Source organism: Lontra canadensis, unplaced genomic scaffold (genome assembly GCF_010015895.1).
Source record: "Lontra canadensis isolate GAN:19392208 unplaced genomic scaffold, GSC_riverotter_1.0 scaffold9, whole genome shotgun sequence".
Taxonomy (NCBI): domain Eukaryota; kingdom Metazoa; phylum Chordata; class Mammalia; order Carnivora; family Mustelidae; genus Lontra; species Lontra canadensis.
In genome coordinates, this window is record NW_022631003.1 from 4,834,138 (window position 1) to 4,855,120 (window position 20,983).

General features: G+C 38.4%; 1 protein-coding gene across 8 annotated transcripts in view; it reads right to left on the reverse strand.

Moving 5' to 3' along the window:
• Positions 1–20,983, reverse strand: part of NAV3 (neuron navigator 3) — a 610,320-nt gene that overhangs the window by 169,485 nt on the left and 419,852 nt on the right. For all 8 annotated transcript variants that reach the window (XM_032854715.1, XM_032854714.1, XM_032854712.1 and 5 more), the window contains 2 exons: positions 1,863–1,971; positions 779–1,162 (listed from right to left, as the gene is read on the reverse strand). In XM_032854715.1, the coding sequence (XP_032710606.1) occupies positions 779–1,162; positions 1,863–1,971 (493 nt within the window). The remainder of the gene's footprint in view (positions 1–778; positions 1,163–1,862; positions 1,972–20,983) is intronic.

The window sequence follows — 20,983 nt, forward strand, 5'->3', positions numbered from 1 at the left end:
GCCAGATGTATGTGACTTCTAATGCAAGTCTCCCCTTTCCTTAGCATTATACAATTGTGGCTAGTTAGGATAAGGTTTTGTATCTGTAAGGAATTATAATTATTTATAGAAGTAGCTTTAATAGAGTATCCTATTGCCTCTATTGGGGCTTATCTTCAGATTGGGCTAAATATTCCACATTGCCAAAATCTTTAAGAGTTTTATAATCACAACATTTTTGCAGATTACAATAGAAAACAGAAGAAAAACAAAGGCTATGATTTAGAAAAAATAAATCTGATACCATCAAAAGAGATTGAAAGTCTCAATTCTAAAACGATTTTCCCTCAAGTTAGATTGGAGGTGCATAACTGAAGAAAGCTAGAAAATATCTATCTTCAAAGAAGTTAGAGGCAGTTTTGACAAACCAAATTGAAAAAATAAAATCCAGCAGCCCAGCAAAACTCCTCCTGTCCCCTTCCCACGTCTTTTACTACAAAATCTGGGACTTAAGAATTGTGTGAAAATCACTCCAAAAAGCACAGGGCACATTTGGTTCTCTCAACTAACAACAGAAAGATATAAGGGCTTATAATGAAAAGATTTTATAGAAGTTTTAGATATTTTACTCTTCATGAATGAGCAGAAGAGAAGGTCTGATACATCCCCAAACAACCTTCGATTTTTCATGAGTTCTAATGACTTTGTGAGCTGACCGAATTATTTTTCTCCAGCTCATGCATCTTAGTAGAACACTTTCCCTGTCTGTGTAATGTTGATAGAGACCAAGGCCACTTACCCACTATTGATGTCATCAGCCCTGAGACTTTTCCCAAGGATATCACCATCACTCATATATCCACCAACGTCGACTTCAGAAGACATGTCCAGGTCACTGCTTGCTTTCTCACTCATGTCAATTTGGGATATGTTTCCCAGTCGAGAGACAGCTGCTCGACGGAGAGGTGTTGTGTACATGAACCTCGAGGGGTCTGTGTGGATGAATCGGCTGGTACCACTGCGAGGGTAGCCAGCCCCCAGGGAGGGAGCGTCTCCAGCCTGAAGTCGAGGACATGCCTGACCCAACCTCCAGGTCATGGGAGTGGGTCGGCTTGTCAGGTTGGGTATGGTCCTTCCATTCACTTCTGTTGTCACAGTGCTGTCAAATGTTGTCTCCAGGGTGCTGGCAAACAAATGAAGAAAGAACTATACTTGGATTCACTTGGGATCACAGACCAAGAATACATGAAGACAGGAAAGGCTAGAGCTGAGTCCTTTCTTAGAAGTATGTCATTTTCATGAAAGTCAAATTATACTTTCATGATGAGATGCAAAACACCTCTGCAGATGTCAGCATGTGGGATGGGGCATTCATTAGAAGATTGTTGTTTTGCTTTTTTGCTTTTGAAAGAAAGGTCATTGTCACATTTTAGATAAAGCAAAATTGTGTTTCACAGTTTCAACAAACCCTTCACCTAACCCCAATGGCTTCCCAGAACGATTCTGGAAGTTGAGACCAATTATGTTTCAGAGTCTCTCTGTACCCCCCATCCCCACTCCTGCCCCAGATGCATTTCAACTGCAACTTCTATCCACTGTTCTTTGTCACAGGCATGGAAATCTAATTGGTTGTGATGGTGGTAATTTCAGTAGCTATTTTAGTTTGAAAGGGATACTCTATGGAAGAAGAGATGGATGGGAGAAAAAAGTCCTAGGGTATGTGCTAAGAAGTAGCCAGCTGAATGTCATGTAAAATTTAAGTGAGAAAACAGTAAGGGGAAATTAAATTTTTTCTTTACTCTTATAAGACGTTAAGTTCTTGATAGTCATTTTTTTTTCTTTATTGGCCCAATAATACATAGAATTGAGAAAAAAAAAAAAACCTGTGGCTTATCTGGGTCCCACGAAGACTGGACATAGTCTCCTCTAAATTTTGCCTCAAATCTGCTATGTTTTTAACTGTTCTCATTCTTCTTGTTTCAGGGTCTTCACCTAGAAAAGTAACATAATAATATATTTGTCAGTCAAGTCATTTACTGATCTCAGAATAACTGCATACATAGATAAGTAATATAAATTCTTCTCCTTAAAAATATAACAATAGGTAGGAAATTCCAAATGGCTACTATCTGAAAATTGTAATTCTTCTTTCTACATTCACATTCAATAAAATGTGAATAGAAACAAATGTATCATTATAAGTAATAACTGATAAGGAGTGATGATAGTACAATAGTACTTTGTAGATCCATGACCTTAATCATTGCAAAGTGACAGTGATTAATTCAGTAATATACTATTTAGTACTCCATATTACTGAGCTTAATTTAAAAATCTGAAATTATTTAGAACCTAATTAATCTCATAATTACCTATTTCCAGGTCTAGTCAGAAGAGTAAGATAAACTTACCTTGTAGCAATTACACATTTGGGCTCTGGGGAATAAGATAGAGGTCTTTTCTTACAGAGGCAATACCATTATAAGTCTTCTATTAACATTGGGTGGCTATATCTTTAAATAAAAATATGTTGATTTTTCTACACTTTCTACAGGGACTCAAAACATACCCCTGTGACACCAGAGTGCCAGTAAAGTCCCTAGCATCTAAACTCAGCATGTATTTAATAAGCATGAAACCCACAGGTTTCCAATGTGACAAATGCTGGCCTTGCTCAACCACCACCTCTCTTTTAGATGCAGAGGTGCCATTAGATGAGTTTGATTATGGACATGTAATACTTCCAAGCCAGTGGCCATCTGAAACTGGTCTATTTGGAGACTGAAAAGAACATGGGAACACAATAGAGGAAGTAGAGAAATTTTAAAAAGAAAGAAAGATGAGGGGTAGGAGTCAAGATGGCAGAGGAGTAGCAGACTGAGATGACGTTAGGTCACAGGAGTTCAGCTAGGTAGTTAGCAAAACATTCCTAATACCGACAACCCAACAGGAGATCAAAAAGAAGAAGAGCAGCAATTCTAGAAACAGAAAATGGACCACTTTCTGAAAGGTAGGATGCGTGGAGAAGCGAATCTGAAGGGATGGGAAGAGAGGCCGTGGAAGGAGGGGCCAGCTCCCGACAAGTGACAGAGCAACGAAGCACAAAATTCTACCATATTAATTTTTCACAAAATTCCTAGGATCGAGCCCCACATCGGGCTCTCTGCTTGGCAGGGAGTCTGATTCCATCCCCACGCCCTGCCTGCTGCTCTGCCTACTTGTGATCTCTCTCTGTCAAATAAATAAATAAAATCTTAAAAAAAAAAAAAAAAGTCTGCTCCACTGAGGGACATCACTCCAGAGGCCAACCAGGGGTGGAGCCCTCGAAGGGACAGTGTGGTCTCAGGTCCTGCGAGGTCACAGAAGGATCGGGGTTGTCTGAGTGTAGCAGAGCTCACAGGTATCAGAGTGGGGAAGCTGGCTACAGAGATGGAGCTGAGGAGTAGACTCTCAGCTCAGAGTTACATTAAACTGTGATCCATGGCATAATCAGGCCCTTGCTTTTTGAGCAGGGACCCCACAAATGGCAGATCTGGGGAGACCCAACTTCATTCTCTGGGTGCAGGAATCTGTTGTGTTTGGAGACTCCAAACGGGGCTGTGTGCCAGAGACTGAAATGTTCGGTCACTGGCCAGGTGAGCTTGGAGCGTGGCTGGAGGTCAGGGAGACCGGAATGACTGACCGCTTTCCTAGGAGGGCACGCTGAGGAGTGGGGAACCAAGCTCTCAGCTCCTCTGGGCCAGAGATTGGGAGGCTGCCATTTTCATTCCCATCCTCCAGAGCTCTACGGAAAACATTCAGGGAACAAGAGCTCCCAAGAACAAACCGGAGCAGATTACTTAGGCTGGCCCCTGGCAAGGGGGGCAGAGTTGGACCTCGGACAAATATATCTGAGAATCACTAAAACAGGCCCCTCCCCCAGAAGATCAGCAAGAACATCCAGCCAAGACCAAGCTCACTTATCAAGGAGAACAGCAGAATTCCAGAGGAAGAGAAAGCAAAGAATGGAATTCATGGCTTTCTCCCCATTATTCTTTAGTCTTGCAAAGTTAATTAATTCTCTTATTTTTTTCTTATTCTCATTTTTTTAACTTTTCCTATTTCCTATTTTAACTTTTATTAACGAGTTTATCTTAACAATACCTTTCTAGAAAAACCAAACTTTTAAAATCTTCATTATTATAGTCATATTTTACCTTTCATTGGATCTAACTTTATTTTTTTGTATACATATAGGGTTTTATCTTCTAAAAATTTTTGGCATAATATTTCTTCTAATACGTCAAAATATACCCTAAATATAGCACAGGGCATTGTTCTAGTCTCCAGCCTGAGCACATTCTCTCCACTTTCTTTTCCCAACCAAATTATCAATTCCTGTTTTAGAATTTTTTTTTTTAAATTGTCATCATTACAGTCATATTCAATCCTTTCATCATTGTACCCTTATTTTTGTATATATACAAGTTTTCCTTTCTTTAAAATTTTGGGAGGTACTTTCTTCTAAGGGACAAAAATACACCCAAAATCAAGTCGATGGCTCTGTTCTATTCACCAGTCATATATATATATATATATATATATATATATATATATATATATGTAAAAATTGATTTTTCTTTAATTTTTTTAAACTTCTTTTGACCCCCCTCACTTCTCCCCCCAATTTTGGGTCTCTTCTGATTTGGTTGGTGTACATTTTCCTGGCGGCTTTAACACCCTTTTACTACTTTATTCTCTCATTCATATATTCTTATCTGGATAAAATGACAGGGTGGAAAAATCACCACACAAAAAAAAGAACAAGAGGCAGTATTGAAGGCTATGAACCTAATCAATAGAGACATTGGCAAAATGTCAGATCCAGAGTCCAGAATGATGATTCTCAAGGTGTTAGCTAGGCTCGAAAAAGGCATGGAAGATATCAAAGGAACCCTGTTCGGAGAAATAAAAGCCCTTTCTGGAGAAATAGAAGAACTAAAATCTAACCAGGTTGAAATCGAAAAGCTATTAATGAGGTGCAATAAAAAAATGGAGGCTCTTACTGCTAGGATAAACGAGGCAGAAGAGAGAATTAGTGATATAGAAGACCAAATGACGGAGAATAAAGAAGCTAAGCAAAAGAGACAAACAACTACTGGTCCATGAGGGGAGAATTTGCAAGATAAGTGATATCATAAGATGAAACAATATTAGAATTATTGGGATTCCAGAAGAAGAAGAAAGAGAGAGGGGGGCAGAAGATATATTGGAGCGAATTATAGTAGAGAATGTCCCTAACATGGCCAAGGTAACAAACATCAAAACCCAGGAGGCACACACAACCCCCCTCAAAATCAATAAAAATAGGTCCATACCCCATCATCTAATAGTGAAACTAACAAGTATTAGTGACAAAGAGAAAATCCTGAAAGCAGCCCGGGACAATAATCTGTAACATACAATAGTTAAAATATGACATTGGCAGCACACTTATCCACAGAGACCTGGCAGGCCAGAAATAACTGGCATGATATATTCAGAGCACTAAATGAGAAAAACATGCAGTCAAGAATACTGTATCCAGCTAGGCTACCATTGAAAATAGAAAGAGAGATAAAAAGATTCCAGGACAAACAAAAACTTAAAGATTTGTATACACCAAACCAGCCCTACAGGAAATATTGAAAGGGGTCCTCTAAGCAAAGAGAGAGCCTGAAAGTAGTAGAATAGAAAGGAACAGAGTAACATATACAGTAACAATCACCTTACAGGCAATACAATGGCACTAAATTCATATCTCTCACTAGTTACCCTGCATGTAAATGGGCTAAATGCACCATTCAAAAGACATAGGGCATCAAAATGGATTAAAAAAAAAAAAAGCCATCAATATGCTGTCTACAAGAAACTCATTTTAGACCCAAAGACACCTCCAGATTGAAAGTGAGGGGGGTGGAAAACCATTTACCATACTAATGGACATCAAAAGAAAGTTGGGCTGGCAATCCTTATATCAGATAAATTAGAATTTAAGCCAAAGACTATACTAAGAGATGAGGAAGGACACTATATTGAACCCAAAGGGTCTGTCCAACAAGGAGATCTAACAATTTTAAATATCTATGCCCCTAACATAAGAGCAGTGAACTATATAAACTAATTAATAACAAAATCAAAGAAACACATCGACAATAATACAATAATAGTACAGAACGTTAACATCCCCCTCACTGAAATGGACAGATCATCCAAGTAAAAGATCAACAAGGAAATAAAGGCCTTAAATGACACACTGGACCAGATGGACATCACAGATATATTCAGAACATTCTATCCCAAAGCAACAGAATACACATTCTTCTCTACTGCACAAGGAACATTCTCCAGAATAGATCCCATCCTGGATCACAAATCAGGTCTCAACCAGTACCAAAAGATTGGGTTCATCCCCTGCATGTATTAAGACCACAATGCTCTGAAGCTAGAACTCAATCACAAGAGGAAAGTTGGAAAGAACTCAAATACATGGAGGCTAAAGAGCATCCTACTTAAGAATGAATGAGTCAACCAGGAAATTAAGGAAGAATTGAAACAATTCATGGCAACAAATGATAATGAAAACACAACTGATCAAAATCTGTGGGACACAGTAAGGGCAGTCCTGAAACAGAAATATATAGTGACACAAGCCCTTCTCAAGAAACAAGATCTCAAGTACACAACCTAACCCTACACCTAAAGGAGCTGCAGAAAGAACAGCAAAGAAAGCCTAAACCCAGCAGGAGAAGAGAAATCATAAAGATCAGAGCAGAAATCAAAGGAATAGGAACCGAAAAAACAGAACAGATCAAAGAAATTAGGAGCTTGTTCTTTGAAAGAATTAATAAGATTGATAAGCCCCTGGCCAGACTAATCACAAGAAAAGAGAAAGGACCCAAATAAACAAAATCATTAATAAAAGAGGAGAGATTACAACCAACACCAAAGAAATACATAGAATTATAAGAACATATTAGGAGCAACTATATGCCAGTAAATTTGGAAATCTGGAAGAAATGGATGCATACCTAGAAACCTATAAACTACCAAAACTGAACCAAGAAGAAATAAAGAACCTGAACAGACCCATAACCAGTAAGGAGATTAAAGCAGTCATCAAAAATCTCCAAACAAACAAGAGCCCAGGGCCAGACAGCTTCCCAGGGGAATTCTACCAAACATTTAAAGAAGAATTAATTCCTATTCTCCTGAAACTGTTCCAAAAAACAGAAATGGAAGAAAAACTGCCAAACTCATTTTATGAAGCCAGCATTACCTTAATCTCAAAACCAAAGACCCCATCAAAAAAGAGAATTACAGACCAATATCCTTGATGAACACAGATCTGAAAATTCTCACCAAAATACTAGCCAATAGGATCCAACAGTATATTAAAAAGATTATTTACCACAACCAAGTGGGATTTATTCCTGGTTGCAAGGTTGGTTCAACATCCACAAATCAATCAATGTGATACAATACATTAATAAAAGCAAGAACAAGAACCATATGATACTCTCAATAGATGCTGAAAAAGCATTTGACAAAGTACAGCATCCTTTCATGATCAAAACTCTTCAAAGTGTAGAGACAGAGGGTACATACCTCAATATCATGAAAGCCATCTATGAAAAACCCACAGCAAATATCATTCTCAATGGAGAAAAACTAAGAGTTTTTCCGCTAAGGTCAGGAACAACGCAGGGATGTCCATTATCACCACTGCTATTCAACATAGTACCAGAAGTCCCAGCCTCCGCAATCAGACAACAAAAGCAACAACAAAATTAAAGGCAGCCAAATCAGCAAATAAGGAGTCAAACTATCACTCTTTGCAGATGATATGATACTTTACGTGGAAAACCTAAAAGACTCCACTCCAAAACTGGAATTCAATAAAGTGTCAGGATATAAAAGCAGTGCACAGAAATCAGTTGCATTTCTATATACCAACAACAAGACAGAAGAAAGAGAAATTAAGGAGTTGATCCCATTTACAATTGCACCCAAAACCATAAGATACCTAGGTATAAACCTAACCAAAGAGGCAAAAAATCTGTACTCAGAAAACTATGAAGTACTCATGAAAGAAATGGAGGAAGACACAAAGAAATGGATAATGTACCATGCTCATGGATCGGAAGAACAAATATTGTAAAAATGTCTATGCTACCTAAAGCAATCTACACATTTATTGTAATCCCTACCAAATACCATCAAAATTTTTCAAAGAAATGGAACAAATAATCCTAAAGTTTATATGGAACCTAAAAGACCCCAAATAGCCAGAGGAATGTTGAAAAAGAAAGCCAAAGTTGGTGGCATCACAATTCCAGACTTTAAGCTCTATTACAAAGCTGTAATCATTAAGACATATGGTACTGGCACAAAAACAGACACATAGATCAATGGAACAGAACAGAGAGCCCAGAAATAGACACTCAACTTTATGGTCAACTAATCTTTGACAAAGCAGGAAAGAATGTCCAATGGAAAAAAGACAAGTCTCTTCCACAAATGGTGTTGGGGAAACTGGACAGCCACATGCAGAAAGATGAACCTGGACCATTTCCTTACACCACACACAAAAATAGACTCCAAATGGATGAAAGACCTCAATGTGAGAAAGGAATCCATCAACATTCTGGAGGTGAACACAGGCAGCAACTTCTTTGATCTCAGCCACAGCAACTTCTTCATAGAAACACAGCCAAAGGCAAGGGAAGCAAGAGTAAAAATGAACTATTGGGATGTCATCAAGGTCAAAAGCTTTGCATAGCAAAGGAAACAGTCATCAAAACCAAAAAACAACTGACAGAATGGGAGAAGATATTTGCAAACAACATATCAGATAAAGGGTAGTATCCAATATCTATAAAGAACTTATCAAACTCAATACCCAAAGAATAAACAATCCAATCAAGAAATGGGCAGAGGACATGAACAGACATTTCTGCAAGGAAGATATCCAGATGGCCAACAGACACATGAAAAAGTGCTCCAGATCCCTTGGTATCAGGGAAATACAAATCAAAATCACAATGAGATACCTCGTCACACCAGTCAGAATGGCTAAAATTAACAAGTCAGGAAATGACAAATTTTGGAGAGGATGCGAATAAAGGGGAACCCTCCTACACTGTTGGTGGGAAGGCAAGCTGGTGCAGCCACTCTGGAAAACAGCATGGAGATTCCTCAAAAAGTTGAAAATAGAGCTACCCTATGACCCAGCAATCGCAGTACTGGGTATTTAACCTAAAGATAGGAATGTAGTCATCCAAAAGGGCACATGCATCCGAATGTTTATAGAAGCAATGTCCACAATAGCCAAACTATGGAAAGAACCTAGAAGTCCACCAACAGATGAATGGATAAAGAAGATGTGGTATATATTTACAATGGAATACTACACAGCCATCAAAAGAAATGAAATCTTCCCATTTGCCAACATGGATGGAACTAGAGGGTATTATGCTGAGCAAAATAAGTCAATCAGAGAAAGATAATTATCATATGATCTCCCTGATATGAGGAATGTGAGAGGCAAAGTGGGGGATTTGGTGGGTAGGGAAGGAAAAAATGAAACAAGATGGGGTCAGGAGGGAGATAATCTTTAAGTGACTCTTAGTCTCACAAAACAAACTGAGGGTTGTCAGGGGGTTGGGGATAGGGAGAGGGTGTTTGGGTTATGGGCATTGGGGAGGATATGTGATATGGTGAGTGCTGTGAGGTGTGTAAGCCTGACGATTCACAGACCTGTCCCCCTGGGGCTAGTATGTTATATGTTAATTTTAAAAAGTAATTAAAAAGGGGCACCAGGTGGCTCAGTGGGTTAAGCCTCCGCCTTCGGCTCAGGTCATGATCTCTCGAGCCCCGCATCAGGCTCTCTGCTCAGCAGGGAGTCTGCTTCCCCCTCTCTCTCTGCCTTTCTCTCTGCCTACTTGTGTTCTCTCTGTGTAAAATCAATAAGTAAAATCTTAAAAAAAAAGTAATAAAAAATCTATTTGTTCGATTTCTTTTTTTTTTAAGATTTTATTTATTTATTTGATAGACAGAGACCACAAGTAGGCAGAGAGGCAGAGAGAGAGGGGGAAGCAGGCTCCCTGCTGAGCAGAGAGCCTGATGCGGGGCTCGATCCCAGGACTCTGAGATCATGATCTGAGCCGAAGGCAGAGGCTTAACCCACTGAGCCACCCAAGCGCCCCTACTTGTTCTATTTCTGAGAGTTGCCTGTTAAAGTTTCTAGTGATGATTGTGAATTTATCTCCTTCCCCATTTAGTTTTGTCAGTTTTTGTCTTATGGACTTTAAAGCTCTGTTATTAGGTGTATTATGTTCAGAATTGCCGTGTCAGTTGATACATTCAATACTTTATCATTATAAAGTATCCGTCTCTAACTTGGACAATATTTCTTGTTTCAAGTCTCCTTTGTCTGATAGAAATGCAATTACACTAGCTTCCTTATGATTTGTGTTTGGACGGTCTATATTTTTTCTATCTTTTTACTTTTAAACTCTTTGTGACTATATTTAAAGTGTGTATTCATATTGGCAACATAAATTTCAGTCTTATATTATTATTCATTCTGATAATCTCTGTTTTTAATTGTAAGTTTTAATCCAATCACATTTAATATAGTAATTAATTTAATTTAAAAAAAGAAAGATGAAGGAAGAAAGGAAAGGAAGGAAGAAGGGAGGTAGGGGAATGGATGGGCTAAGGGGAGGGAAGGTATGAGAAGGAGAGGGGAAGAGAAGAAAGTAAAGGATGGGGACAGCGGGAAAGAGAAGGGAATGGAAGGAAAGGAAAAACAAAAGGGAAAGTGAAATTAGAAAATAGCATATATTAAACTCCTATATGAAAACCATCACACAGACAGATCAAGATTTATATCTACAGTCTGTTTCAAGAATATTGGTAGATATTTGATGTGCTCATTTTCTTCTACAGAATTCATGCCAGATTAAAAAAATATATATACAGCAAATGCACCCACTTAACATGTATAATATCAGCATAGGGTTGGTAGGGATTTCAGAGAATGTCTCTCCTTGCCTCTCAGCCAGTGAGAAAACTCATCTATGCCTCACTTGGGAGATAGCCATGGGCCTCTGCCTGAAACCTCCAAGGTTGGAGAGGCATCCTCTCACGAAGAAATGGCTCCTTCTACTCTTGGACAGGTCTAACTGTGAAAACATTTCTGAGGATGGACAATTTGCCTCCCTTTCATTTCCATCTAGTGGTCCTAGCTACTCTGTAAGACTCTAAACTTTTAGAGACTAGAACACACCAACTGCCCATTCCTCTATTTTCTTCTTCAGCCAAACATCCCTATGTTGTTTATTTTTCCTCATCCCAAATGGTTGCCAAAACATCCACCATTCTGCTGCCAGTCTGTAAATATCTACTTTTTAATTGACAAAATATTTGGACAATTAAAATATGCTTAAAATAGCGTTATTACTTCAACCTTAGAAAGTATAAAAGATGCTTAATATATCGTCAAGATAGAAAAATATGTATTGTACACTCTTGCACATGGCATAAACTTTTCCTACACTACTTAAAGGCATGCAATCCTTAACCTCATAAATTAACATCACTTTAAAACTCAAAGCTGTTAATAACCCTTGAGATTCTAATAATAATCTTTCCAGAACTTCATCCCACCCTTCTCATAAATATAACAGCATATTTGAAAAATGGCTAGAAAGAAGCCTACTTTTTACTTCTAAATAACCTGGTAAAACCCTGAAGATAAAGAAAGAGCATGTAAGGAAAATCTTAGAGAGCAGGCTATCATTACAACTGAAGGAAAGGCAGAGGTGATCAGAGAGATTTTACCTCAAGTGGGTAAAAGAAATAGTGAAGAATGAAACAAAATTGGAGAAGCACTAGAGCCAATATTAGAATACAAGATTCTAAGTGATGATAAGAACTGAGAAGTCTTAAGGGAGGGAAGTATTGAGATGACCTTTACAGAAGGGAATACAGTTACTGACCCTACACAATGTCAAAGAATATACCATTTACACATTCCCTGTCCTTGGCCTCCTTCCCTCTGTGAGAATTCTTACATTGTAATCAAGTTGCATTTCAATCACTTGTCCCTACCCTAGCATTGATATTGATATTGGAATTATTTTCAGTACCTTCTTAATATAAATTATAGGAACATTGTATTTTCAGAAGTTCCATTTCACTAAATGTTTTCTCACATTTTCATCTTTTAAACATTCTTCTTCTGGGGTTCCTGGGTGACTCAGGTGGTTAAGCATTGGACTCTTGGTTTCGGCTCAGGTTGTGATCTCATGGGTTGTAGGATCAAGCCCCCCACAAAGCCAGGCTCCCTGCTCAGCTCGGAGTCTGCTTGAATATTCTCTCCCTCTGCCCCTCCCCACCCCCATGCACACTCTCTCTCAAATACATAAATATAAATAAATAGATAGATAAATAAATAAATAAATATCTTTCTTCCAATCCAACAGCCATCTTAGATCCTATGTTTTTCCAACTGCATACATTTTTGTTTATACAGCTTCTCTCCGATTTCAGAACCACAAGCTCCTTTCCTCCTTTGGTTTTATTCATCATGATATTCATTCACATGGCACTGCACTGTTCATGACAACCAGACAGATATTTTCCTCCCGGTACTTAATTGAACAAAACATAACCGCTGCCTCATTCAGGTTATGGAAGATAACAACCAAGCCAAAATTTATAGCAGTGAATGTTTTCAATGACCCACAAAATTCAAAATACAATTAAATACACTTTACAAACCCCTTTAGGATTACGCAAATCTGAAACATCCTATAAATTTGTATCCAAATGATGTCTAGAAGATTGAGGGAGGGATGGGAGCCTCAACTGAAAAGGCCAAATGTAAAAGCACAAGTAAAATGACACATCTAGTGACAAATAAAAGTTAGCAGAGAAAAATACATATGATAAATTCGTTCAGTGTTATATCTCCTCTCACTTCCATACTCTCAAAGCCACTAAGGCTTAGTTGAGACCTACTCTTGCCCCACTTACAGAAGGCACTTTATAAGCAATGAGAAAGCAGTTTACAACCATGTTAAAAACTTAAAGTGAATTCCAGAATATGCCATTTTGGAAAATGTGTGTAAGCCCTTACTAGCCTGTCTGATACTCAGGAGGCCTCTTTCGGGAAAAAAACAGTGGCTTTTACATTTTTGCTTAGGGGTAGATGGGCCCTTAATCTGTGCGGTCCTGCTCGTACTTTTTAGGCTTTAATTATATACATTGTAATTAACACTGCCAGCACTGTCATCTTTTAATAGGAAGTCAAATTATATATGAGTGAACCTGATTCACAGAGAATTATGTCCTCTACATCACCTACTTTGCAAATGTTATTATTTAGAGTACAGCTGCTTGATTTATTTTGAGAACCCTAATTTTATAGATGTCCCCAACAGTGATTTGGATGGAAATTTTCAAATTCTCTTAAGATAGATACTTTGAGCAGAAAATAGCCAAAACACGGCCAACCACCTTTTAAATATTCTCCTATATAGTTGCAGCACAGACTCCAGTCTAATCTATTAGGATGCTCATGACTAAAGAGAGATGAACTCGAGGAACCCGGCCTAAAAATTAACCTGGAAGAGGCCATTTTGAGTCCAAAGCAGAATCTGTTCAAGCTTGTGGCAGAAATCCTGAAATTCTTGTGTGCTCTGGGCTTGGATATATTTACCAATTTAACATGCATCATTATTGAGGAAATTGAATTGGAGGGCTTCATTATCCTGATATGATTATTCATGTCACAACTATCTGAATAAATTCTTCCTTACTTTCTTGCTCACATTTTGAATACTGGCACAAGTTGAGGTGGAAGAAGCCTTAAAAAGAATAATCCCATAAATATAATAAGCAGATGCTCAGTTTAAAAACCACGGAATATACAGACTTCTATTGAGAGATTACCCTCTGACGGTAGTGTTCCAAGTTATTTATACACAAAAAGGCATATGTCACATACACACCCACATACAGCATGGTATAATTTAGCAGAGCAACCAACAAATACTGGCAGGGGACTGCTCTCTGTTCATATCTTTGAGAGTACTTATATACAAGGTACTTAGAATGAGATAAATGCTACTACTTTAAAGGCAGAAGATGAATATTTTTTGATCCTGCAGTTCAGAGGATCAAAAGAATAAAAAGATCCTTAAGGAGTAAGATTCCCTCCCATGCCTTTGTACTGCATAGAGGACTTTCATGAGAAGCAGTTCATCACAGATATCACACAATGGTGAAGAAGTCAATCTTCTACGTCTGAGCACCTGGTGCATTCAGATTCAGATTCAGAAATCACTATTCCCATACCCGTGGAAACATTACTCTTCTAAAGACAAACAGACATGAAAAATCAAGCACTATTTGCCACTGTCTCTCTAAGCTTTCTTCTTCTAAAGTTGGTTCACTAAGATTCCAGAAAGCTTCATCAAACATCTGGTAACAGGAGAGATTACACAGAGAATAAAAACACATCCACATTTAGCATCAGCTGTATGAACCAGAAACAAAGAGATCACTGGTCAGGTTTAATTCTTTCAAATATGGAGAGTCTTACATGAAGTTTTCTTGTAAACATACATATTAACAAAATACAATGTGATCAAGAGTTTGAAACTTATGGATTTTTGCAGAAGACACCCTGTGATGGAAATGCACTTTGGTAGAACACTCAGTGAGACATAACAACTAAAATGGATCCAGACTGGCTATCTAGGCAGGCAGCAAAGTCGAAACTGAAACAAAATAGAAGAATTACTCCAGATATCTTCACAGCTTATTAATTACAGATTATGTGAGAAGTTGTTACTAGACTTAGGCCATCAAAAAGGCCTACTTTGTAAAGTATAAAAATAGTTCACAGTCATTGACACAGTAGTTGAAATAGTTACAATGTATACACTTGGGAGAATTTTTTTGCCAAACACACAAAAAACAAACAAACAAACAAACAAACAAAACAATGTGTGAGTAAAGCTGTCAAAAGAGGCCTCTGCATTTCTGAACGTATTACTAGCATGCCTATGCCTGGTGCTTGTCACTGAGGTACAAACGAGGACCATCTATTTGGATACCACTGAGGCAGCAGAAGAAACTGACTATACAAAACATTTCCCCAAGACATTTCCCCTTCATTGTTCATTGCACATTTGTGGTGAGGTCACCTTGAGGAAAATTCAATAAATAAGTCCCGTTAATTACTAAGTAACAAGCATGTTTGCAATTGTAAAACATTAACCACTCCTTTATGGATGTCTAGAATTTCCCGGATACCAGGCCAATAGTGCCCAGGGCAGATTGCTGCTATTTATTTTCTCCAAATGGACTTTACGACTGGTTCTCAAAGTTAAGGTTTACAAAGAAAATAATGGCAACAAGTAATTAATTAATTAATTTTTTTTTTTTTTTGAGTCACCAGCTTTAAAAATCCAGTCGGAAGAATGGAAGCTCTTTAGCTAATGCAAATGGGCAACTTCTTAAAATCCCATCCTCCTTCTGGGGGAACAAATCCGACTTACCTAACAAGTCAGTGTAAAGCGCCTGTTCCAGGTCGCCCAGCATTGTGAGGATCACGTCCTCGTCCAGATGAGCTGTGCCTTCCCGCAGGCAGCTTTCTCCCTCCTCCTCAGCCCAGCTCCTGCTGATGCTACTTTGCCTGGAGGACACGTTTTCATCTTCGGACCTGCTATCTTCATCACTCTCGCCTTCCAAGCCCTTTCTGGAAGACCAGCCCTCCAAGCCCTCACTGCCTGACTGGCTAGTGGGCAGAAAGCTCCAGGCCCCCGGGCCGCCGGTGTGGTACAGGGACTGCACAGAGCGCGAGACAAATCTGGACAGCGAACGCCTCTCCGCATAGTCCGATTCTCTCTGGCTGGCCTTTGCGGCATTTCCAAACCAGTTGGAAATGCGCACAGTGGGTCTCCTCTCCCCCTCGCTGGTGAGGGCAAGATTGGTCAGAGACTTCTGCTTCTGAAGGCAAGCTCCCCTTCTCCTTACTTCTTTGCTCCGAAACACAGAGAGTTCAGCCGGCCGCTGCATGGCTCTTCTAGGGGCTGCTTCTTTTCAACTGGACCTCATATTGTCTTTTACACAGAGAGAGCAACTGGCATTTTTGGTTTTAATTAACACATGCACTTCAGTAAAAATCCCAACAGGTGCCAACATTCACATAAGACTCTAGAGCGACAGTACAATTAATCAGTTGCCCACAATCAAGCTTGCCACATTCTCTTTCTAATCAGCAGTACTTACAAGCATTTTGCTTGAGTGTATCTGAAGCAGAAAAGAGTTCACCAAAGACACTGCTCCAGCTGAAAGTAGCACAGGAAGCCAACTACGTTTTCCAGTCTTCATCCAATCACGTGTCTCAGCAGGACGATGGGTCCACATTTCCCTCTATTACTTCTGTGTTCCCAAACGCGAGGCACCAGTGATCTCACTCATGGTTTTTTGTTTTATTCTTTTCTTTTCTTCTCTTTCTTTCTTTCTTCCTTTTTTTTCCCCCCTACTTCTCACCAGCCCTTCACTGATCTAGATCTGCAGCTCTTGACTCTAGATGAGCTGGCACGTTGTAACGCATACAGCCTCCGCATCGGAGCCCCCTAAGAGCAGAAATTTAGCACCAAAGCCCAGTGCTGCACGAGCGTCTGGGGCTTTAGTATTCCACCTGCATTCTCAGATCTATGGCCCTTCCTTGCTGCTGCAGTGGATGCTGCTGGCTGCCATGGCAGCAAACATCCTGCTAAATTAGAACAGAAGCACAGAAGCGGCTGTCCAGCCTAGAATGCCACAGGTTTCAAAGCCAAGCCCGAACGGGAGGCTACACTATTAACCCTCTGCACTTTTAAATCACTCCTGGCCACCCAGCCCCAGATGCGGACACACACGTACACACACACTCTCACACACTCACACATTCTCTGATTCGGAGAATGACAGACTAATTCTCTATGGCTGCAGGCAGCTGAAGCAGGCGGATCTGCCTTCTGAATGTTGGGATTTGTGCTGTAAAAGCACAAATCAAATTCAAGAGTGTAAAGGACCTAAAAAACGTAGCATGACACTCTCCACTGGCTGGCAGATAATGCTTTAAAGGGAAAGACTTCACCTCATCTGTCAAGGGCTTGTTATACTGAAGCTATTTAGTAAAATCCTAACAGGACAATTAAAAAATCAAGACTTCTTCCTGTAAAAATTAGCAAAGGAAATAACTCAAGAGGATTTTCCCCAATATTTTCACTCAAAGCACAATTAAAAGTTGATGTCCAAATGTGACAAAAAAATATAAAATACAAATTATGTTTTTTGGTACTGAGCATTTTTTCTGGTCTACTATTACAGCAGTAGTAGCTCTTTGTAGTTTAATATTTTAATAAAAACAATTTATTATATTTATCCTGTATTGATTGTGTATATTCACCAGCACCCCAAAACTCTAAATTTAGGAAAACTTTTAAAACACTTATTAAGTTAGTAGGGACCATGTGTACTATTTAAAGCTAAGGAGAAGAGTATTAAAAAATTTTTTTGAGGTTTTCTGCCCATAAACATTCCATATGAAAAAGAGGAAAGTGGAGAAATACATAGAAATATTGTGCCTTTCCAACTGATAAGTCCCTATCATTTTCTGAACTAATAAGATCAAATTACCTCTGAGCTTTCACTTCATATTAAGTACCTCAACTAAGGGAAATGCTCAATTTCTTAACTATATAAATTAGCATTATAATATACACTGCCTATACATTTACATATGATAATAACCTTCTTTGCAAAGCTAATTAATTCTTAAGATCAGCCCCAAGGAAGATCATAGCTAGATCTGTTTCACACACATATATAAAAGGGAATTAAATGAAAGGCAATTTTTTACAATTATTTGCAGAAAAGAAATTGCAATTAAGCAAACAAATCTGTGAATGTGAATACTGATTTTCAATTCTTCGGTCTTTAAAAATAAATTTCTTAATTTCTTATATGCAGTGTGCTTAAATGAGGGTACAAATGTCAAATCAGAGAAACTGATGATTATCCTTATAAAAACATCATCTTACAAAGTGTTTTTTTTAAAAGATCAAAATGCCACTCCCCTCTGGGTTCCTAAGCAATACATTTCTTTTTCATTTGGAATTACTGTGACCCAGTAAATCACCAGGTTATAAGACTACAGTAGATTTAATAATGCTATATAACTTTATTTTCTCTGACATGTATTACACTAAAGTACACACGTAGTATACTCTTGAGTCTCACAGATTCATAAAAAAAGGGAATTCTTATGCTTTAGACATCAAAATTAGTGAAAACAATAATTATGTCCTCTTCTTATACAAAGGAGCTTGTTACCAATCAGCTTAAACCAGTGGTTAAACTTTAGTGTTCAGAACTCTTGGAGGACTCATTAAGTTATAGCTTGCTTGGCCCCAGCCCCATCCCTACTCATTTAGTAGGTCTGAAAGGGGCTTGAGACTGCATTTCTAACATATTTTGGTGATGCAGATACTGCTGGTTCTGGGACCCCACTTTGATAACTACTAGCCCGAGACTAGTGTTTTTCAACTGGGTTGAGGATATTCAACTGGGTTAGGGGACATTCAGCAACATCGGGAAACATTTTCAGTTGTTACAACTGGGCAGTGTGGTGCTTCTGACACCTAGTAGGTAGAAGCCAGTGATGTTGATACCCCGACAATGACAGGACAGCCCCCCACAACAAAGAATTATGCAGACTACAATCTCAGTATTGCCAAGGATTGCCAATGTCAGTATGGTTTAGACTAGTTATGTTGAGTCTACAAATGTTTTAGAAATTCTAGTGGCTTACAAAAACAAAGATGCACTTTTGCTCACATGAACGTCCACTCTGTTGGCTGCAGCTCTGATCCAATTACCCCTAATACTAAGACCCATGCTAAAAGAGCAGGAACAGTCTTCAGACATGTTCTTACTATGACAGAGGAACAAGCAATGAGAGATCCAAGCAAACTGACTCTTAAAGTTTCTGCTCAGGAATGGCCCACATCATTTTTCCACTCATATTTCATTGGTCAAATTAAATCACATGGTCTATCCTGATTCATGGATCAGGAAATATAGTCTTCGAGTACGGGTAGACCCAGGAAGGGGCTGATAAGCAGGAACCGGTTATTTTGAATAACCCTAACAGAAAACATCAAAAAGGTATATCTTTAGCTAAAAATATTGTTGTCAACTTGCAGCTATAATCGTTTTTCCCCTGGAACCACTTCAGTTCATCAACTTACACTGAATAACAGTGGGGGAACCCACTTCTTGCTTCTGCAGAGGCAGCTATACCTGCTTCCTTTGGATGTGCATTCATTTATGTGTATAATTACACTTATTTGCATTCACCCACATAAATGTATGTTATACAAAGTGGAGGAAAAAGCTTTGGTGCATAAATGAATATACATTGTCAATACTAAAAATGAGAATCACTCTAATTTTACAAAGACTTAAATTAAGCATAGCTTCTATAATGTTCTAAAAAGGAATGCTTTTCAGCTTTTAATAAACATAATTATAAAGTGGCCATTTAAGTAAGAGATCAAAACGGACTTAAATTACCTGAGCTTGATTTCTTAATCTTTCTAAATATTCAAGAAAATGGCAACTTAAGTGATCATTCACAAAAGTCTTAAATACCAGATATTGACTATTATTCAAGACAAAGTCTGGTAAGTCAGAAAAGAAAACACATGTAACCATTAGTTTATCCTGCTTCATCTAAATTCTCACTTCTAAAATGATTTCCCAAATTCATTCAATTATGTTATTACCTTTTCACAAATGGCATGCCAGCTTTGCTAATACCAAGGCAGTCTGGCACTTTCAATGTTTTTCAGTTGACTATAAATTCTAGATAAAGGTTAAAAAATGCATTAAACAGATGTTATACATGTTGGTAAAAAGCCTTCTGCACAAAAAAAGGGCAAGGGTGAACCTATGTAAAAACAAACAAACAAAAAGAAAAAAAAAAGTACACCTAAAAACTTTTCTGAATGATTCCAGTGGACTAAAAAATACAGCTTACTTTACATTTGGCAAGATCTCTTGGCACTTGATGAAAGGGATAGTCTCTGAGGTCACTTCTTTCTGTCAATGAATGTAAGAATGAAACCCAAGCCATAGCAGTAAAATTTGAGCCACCACTTTGGCTGGACTTAGAGTATTGAAGTTGTGGCATGAATCTTGAAGGATAGGCAAGAAGCTCACTCACCCATTGCCACAAATTATTTAATATTTTCCACCTGACTGTAATAATTAATGGAACCCCCCCATTATTAGATTGGGTAAAAATCCCTAGGTTTCCCCCCTAAAAAAATGACAAGTAATAGGAAACTTGAATGATATACACAAAGAATTCAGAGGGATAGAAGGTCACCAAATTGAAAAAGTCTTGCGTTTTCTCCTGTATGCCATTTTATTGTCATTCATTTCTGATATGTTTTTTCACACCATTTTTAAACTACATTTTAACTTCCACTACCATTTAATCACAAAGACAGTGTTTTTTGTAACTTCGTGTGAATTACGTGTAGATGAAAGTGTAAAGAGCTAAGCTTCCTGGCTAACTTCATGAATCCAGCAAACCTGCTTTTCAGTGTGAACCATTCAAGTCTGCTCCTTAATGGTATCACGAATCTTTACATGTCACGCCTCTTGCAGGTCATGCAATAGGGATGCTTTTCACATTGTTTAAGCATAAAAAGGGATTTTTCCTGGGGAACAAAACAGAAGAATGCAGGGAAGGGGGATGGATAATTTTAGGCATGGCTTGTGCACAGGGTCCAGACATTACCTACAATGACCTTGAGCTCATTCTCTCCTGCTCTTGGTTCTGTTTTTTTATGTTTATTTCACTTGAGGGTGAAGGTAACTGCCGGAAGGTGCTAGCTTCTTTTGATTA